General features: G+C 43.4%; 1 protein-coding gene across 9 annotated transcripts in view; it reads left to right on the top strand.

Annotated features, from left to right (window-relative positions):
• The window catches only part of Anks1b (ankyrin repeat and sterile alpha motif domain containing 1B), a 760,073-nt gene that overhangs the window by 3,300 nt on the left and 750,980 nt on the right, over window positions 1-5,793 (top strand). For all 9 annotated transcript variants that reach the window (XM_013350332.2, XM_013350331.2, XM_026784589.1 and 6 more), the window contains exon 2: window positions 4,159-4,455. In XM_013350332.2, coding sequence (XP_013205786.2) covers window positions 4,321-4,455 — 135 coding nt within the window. In that variant the 5' untranslated portion in view covers window positions 4,159-4,320. The remainder of the gene's footprint in view (window positions 1-4,158; window positions 4,456-5,793) is intronic.

Genomic DNA, 5,793 nt, shown 5'->3' with positions numbered 1-5,793 from the left:
ATCCTAGAGAAGCTAAATAAGAAGTTGAACCCAAAGAAAAACATATAGTCATCCTCCTGGATATGGGAAGTAGACAAGATTGCTGGGCAAAAATTGGGAACTGGGGGGTGGGGTGGGATGGAGGTAAGGGGAAATGGGGAGAGAAAAGTGAGAAGGGGAGGATAGGGGAAGCTTGGGGGAATGGGATGGTTGGGATAAAGGAAGGGCGGATATGGGAGCAGGGAAGTATATATCCTAATTAAGGGAGCCATCTTAGGGTTGGCAAGCGACTTGACTCTAGAGGAGCTTGCAGGTGTCCAGGAAGATGTCCCCAGCTAGTACCGTGGGCAACTGAGGAGACAGATTTTCTTTTAGAAAGCATTTGTAAGCTATTCCGTTTCAAAATGCTTTCGTCATTACTTGGAAAAGCGCCAATGCTTATGTTATATTTCACTAGTTATCCCCCCCCCTTTTTTTAATGATCTCACTTAATGCTTTTCTCATACTTTTGCTGCGTTGCCACACTGTGCCAGAGTTTGTGTGTCCATCTGCGTTTCGCATCATGGTCCTCATTTGCATCATTGCTTCCGTGCCGTGGGTGACTTCGTACGAGCTCTGCAGTAGCGCGGTGGGTCTGATGAATGAGATGACCAGTAAGTGTGGTCAGGGATGATGCGTGTCAGGACTGAGCTAGCGCGGAATGGTCAAGACTCCATCATGCTCAGATCAGCATGTGATTTAGGGCGTACGAGTTATTTCTGGAATTCTCCGTTTAATATTTCAGACCTTTGCTGAGAATAACTGACCGGAATTGCGGACTGTGACGTCATTGGTTTGTATGCACTCACTGTACGTTTAGTAACACCAGTTAGCAGGGCATGGTTTTCTATGTCGTATTCTCGTGCTCTAAAATAACCTTGGGGCTCCTACCGAGCTCATAAAGCATCCAGATTAAAAATATCAGGGAGTCCATGTTTAAAAATAATCCAGTCTTACATTTTAATGTTTGAAAGAGAATCCGTACATGTGATTGTTTGGTTTGTGAACCACACTGCATGGTTTGTAGAGAAGACAATGTTCATGTTACACAGATGAGGATGGTTCCGGGATCAAATGGGTTGTGGATGAGGGGATTGCTAACACTTCCAGGTAAGTCCTGTTTGCCATTCTATTTTGTTCAAAAGCAGTGATGCAAATGACAGCCATGGAATAAAACGGGGAAGGACATCCTCGGACTCACGCACATACAGGCCAGTGCTAAATGGGGGGATGGATTTGTAGGGAGGGGCAGTGGGGAGGAGTTGGAGATGGGAAGGGAAGGGTGGTAGGATGCTGTAGATGCAGTGCTCATGAATGAAGCTCTCCACAATTAATTAAGAGTAAGACAAACTCTGGTACTATATGGCAATGATGTAGAAAGTATGGTCTTATCTTTTTTTCTCATGCCCTGTGGTCTATGCCCGTTTACCTGCCTCTCCTTTCACCTTGTCTTCATTTTCCTCCTTAATTTACTTTTGGGGCAAAAAAATTAGAGGACCCTCATCTCAAAGGGACTTTGTCCTTGCCGTTTCCTGGAGCTTGAGCTCTCCTTGTGGTGGGTAGTTCACATTGAACTCAGGTCTTTGGGTACATGGGTTTTGTCGGCCGTTTTCTTCGGTCACTCATTGTCACACTCTTGAGTATTCAGAGAACACGGATTTGGTTAAAGACGGAGAACCGAGAACCTTTGAAGAGCGTTCTCTATAGATACACGAGCGATTGATAATCAATACATCATCACTATCTTTTTAAAGACTCCATAATTTTAATCTCCACTGATAAGAAAACCCAAGCATGTGTTGATAGTGGATAAAAATCTCTGAACATTGTCTCCTAAATAGGTCTTTAATGATGGAGATGATTTCTCCTGAGATTTGAATAGCACTAATTGGTATTATTAGAAGGACTTCGGATTTTGCTCTTATTTTTCTAGGCTAAGGGCTGTGGAAATGTAGACCTTTGAGGAGCCGTTACTTCATGATTGGCCTTTCTCTTTCCCGGAGAGATGTTACAGTTTGAGAAATGAACCTCAGTCCTTTTTCAGACCAAGGGGAAATTGGGTTGGTCAGGAAGCATATTTTTCTGTCATATTTTCATGCGTGAAAGTAATAAGCTTGGGGGCTCTTGTCAAGTCGGTCGAATGATGAGATTAGAAAATTAGGAAGTATAAAACTGTAGGTAGTCAGTCTCCGTGAGGACGGAAATGCTACTAGACCATCCAAACTAAACACAAGGTTAATTCTGAGAAACAATGGGAGAAACACCTGCAGGAAGATTCCCTTCCATCTGTCTGACCCCAGCTACGTGTCCACTGTCTCTCAAGAGTAGCTTGCCTCCATGTTCTTTTCCCTCCCATTGCCCTGTCTTGATACTAGACACACAGAGTCAGGAGCCTCTCTCTCCCAGTGCACCTCACCCCACCCCACCCACTCCACTTCTCTTTAAGTTTTCAAATCTTTCCTCTGGCCCCTTAATTTACTGGTTTATATTTTTCTTTGGTCCAGCACAAGTCTGGGGTGGTGTTTTCTGTTCCTGGAAGATTAAGATCTGTTTGGGTTTGAATTGTTCTTTTTGTTTCTGTAGGAGCTACTATTTAAGAAGCCATTTTCTCTCAACTCAGTGCTTTTTGGGTGGAATCTCTGGAAAATTTTAAGATTGCCTTGTAGCCCCAGATGGAGGCAGCGAGAATGTGGGCTTTAGGTTTTGACAGGTACAAAAGATCCCGATTCTTCTTCGATGTAGCGTGACATTTTCAATTTTAGTCTCCTTATCCGTGAAGCCTATATATTAGTACCAAACTTGTAAGATTTGTCTAGGAGTTAATGAGACAGCTTTTGATAGTTTGTACCTATTTGGCCAGTGTGTATAATCCCCACCGTTGTGACGGAAGGTGGTATATGTTGGTAGTTCAGACTTCAGGTCGGGGCTACTTGTTTAAATCCTGGGCTACATGCAACCTCAATTGCTGTCCTCAGGGTCCTGTGGGAAGAGATGTGAGCTGTCAAGTGAGTCTTAGCTGCACATTAATAGTGATGCTGTCCCACCACAGGCTGTAGGGAAACACAAAGAAACTTGAAGCATAGTGTCTAACTTCATGCTCCCCCACACACCATGGAATGTCTATGGAATCAAAGACCTACTATCCAGTTGCTCGGTGCCTTAGTTACCTCACCCTGCAGGTGAGGGTGATGATAATGATTGCTCCCATCTTCTAACGAGGACCAAGTGAGTAGAGACACGAGATGCGCCTGTGTCTGATGCCCAGCGTTAACTATGGTAAGGGCAGCTGAGCTTTCTCTCTAGAGCCCTTATTCAGTATCACTTCACTTCTGTCGTTAATATTTCTTCACAGTTCTCCCGACTGATAAGACCCCCATCTATCTGTGCCAATTGGATGACGGGTCAATTTGCCTTGTTACTGAATTCATTAAAAAACAAAAACAGAAACCTTGTTAAATTTCTAGAGAAATCTGTTTGGTTGTTCAATAGGAGTTGCTGTCGGGTCAGATGCCATACTCTGGTGTTCTTGGCTGCTTGCCTGACTGTGGTTCTAGGCTTGGTTTTTACCTGTGTTTCTGAAAGGATCTTATCTTAAGGACAGGATTCTTCATTTTTTTTTTTTTGCCAAGAAGAGAAGCAATGATTTATATTTATTACTGACCATGTTGATAATGAAAGCAATGTTTTTTTACTTATCTAAAATAAAATGAAACAAGTTGGGTAACATTTCTGTAAATCTCTCATCATCAAGAATTTATCATCTCAAGTCTTGTCTGCAAAGTCAGGCATTAAAAGTATGTTATAATTGTTATTAATCTTCCTTATTAACAAATATAATGGAGGCATGTACAGTGCAGGGAACACTGACTATCTGGATTCAGGAGGGGAACTGACTATCATGGCTAAATCATCATTCTTGGAAGTTGGACTATGTGATATAGACAAAAGTTTAATTTCTCACATTGAAGTGATAAGACTAAAACATGATGATTATTTTATCAAATATAATAAGACCAGGTATATTTTCCTAATATATTGCATTTAAATTTACTTTCCCACACATGCCAAGTTTTAAATCGTTGTTTCTGATAGCTAATCACATCTCTGAAGACATGCCTTTTGTACCTTCGCCCTTAACAGAACAATGAGAACGAAACCGCCCTGCACTGTGCCGCTCAATACGGACACTCGGAAGTCGTTGCTGTTCTCCTGGAAGAGCTCACGGACCCCACGATTAGGAACAGCAAGCTCGAGACCCCGTTGGACTTGGCAGCCCTCTACGGACGGCTAAGAGTGGTGAAGATGATCATAACCGCACACCCAAACCTGATGAGCTGTAACACCCGGAAGCACACACCGCTTCACCTCGCCGCCCGCAATGGTCACAAGGCAGTGGTCCAGGTGCTGCTGGAGGCAGGAATGGATGTGAGCTGTCAAGTGAGTGTTTTAGCCCTCCGTGCATTCAAAGGTGATGCTGCTCCCCGGCTAGTATGGATGGTAGGAGTTGAGCAGGCAGCTCGCTGTTGGTGCTCTTTTCCCTTGACTATGGTAGCATCTAACCTGCCCTGTATCAGCGAGTCTTTCACTTCTATTATACATCTCAGTAAATTCTTTAAACCTCTCCCAGACTCTTGGGTATTCTCGGTTCAACTTACTAAAAAAAATTTTAAAATTCTGTTTTATGTTTATGTTGCTTTGCCTGCATTGTGTGTGTGTGTGTGTGTGTGTGTGTGTGTGTGTGTGTGTGTGTGTGTGTGTGTGTATGCACCATGGCAGGTGTGGAGGTCAGAGGAGAACTTGCAAGGAGTCAGAGGAGTCAGTCTGTCCTTCTACCTCGTCATTCAGGGGATTGAGCTCGGGCGCTGAGACATCTCACAGACCCGTCTCTCCTTCCTGGTCCTTTAAGTGAACTTCCTCTTTATAACCATTCAGCGCTACACTCGTACCTTTGGGTCTGGCTCCCCTGTCTACTGGGATAGGTCATGCCGGCAATAGTCCCACTCTCTTTAACTTTGTTTTTCCTTCTCAACTGTATCATTCACACAAGGACGCAACAAAATTAGCATATTTCTTGTCTTTAAAACGAACGCTCATGATCTCACAATTCCTTTTAGTTGTTATCCCCTGTCTCTGATTTGATTTATATTTGTCTATTTTTGTGATTACTTGTTGAAATAAGATAGCCCGAACTCAGTATTATTAGGTTACATATCCCATAATTCTTGAGGTATAGCTGCAACAGGAAAACACAAGTTCTAGTATGTGTTTGGGATGGACACAAGTGGCCATGTCCCAGCGTAGTAATGCAGAATCAACTCGCTGTGGCCAGGAGTGATTGAGAACTGTTAGCTAATAACTTAGAGGCTCTAGCGTATGGAAGAAGAGTGGGAGCTGGCAGCAGAGACAGACATTTGTAGGTTTTCATGGGATGGCGCAATGAGGAAAACCCTTAAAAATCAAGGTGGTCCTGTCAGGAGCATAGAGGACACATGTGTGTAAGCAATCCCGTCGTCTTAGTGGTTTCCATGTAAAATATGCAGACTAGCAAATTCATATTGTGGAAGGCATACAGCAGGAGGAACCAAACGGTAGCCTCTCACCTCATCCCTTGCTCCCTGCTGCCATCTGATCTCCACAGGTCAGTATCCCACGACCTGACACGCAGACATGCTTCCTTTTTGTCTGCTCTTATTTCTGTGTTGACCCCATTTAGCCTCTTAGCTCCAAAGACATATTTATTTCCTAAGTACCAAATTTCTTTCCTTTCTTTTGTCC

The sequence above is a fragment of the Microtus ochrogaster genome, chromosome 24 (assembly GCF_000317375.1).
Source record: "Microtus ochrogaster isolate Prairie Vole_2 chromosome 24, MicOch1.0, whole genome shotgun sequence".
NCBI lineage: Eukaryota > Metazoa > Chordata > Mammalia > Rodentia > Cricetidae > Microtus > Microtus ochrogaster.
Note: the sequence above shows the minus strand (reverse complement) of the source record. Positions and strands in the feature narration are given on the sequence as shown.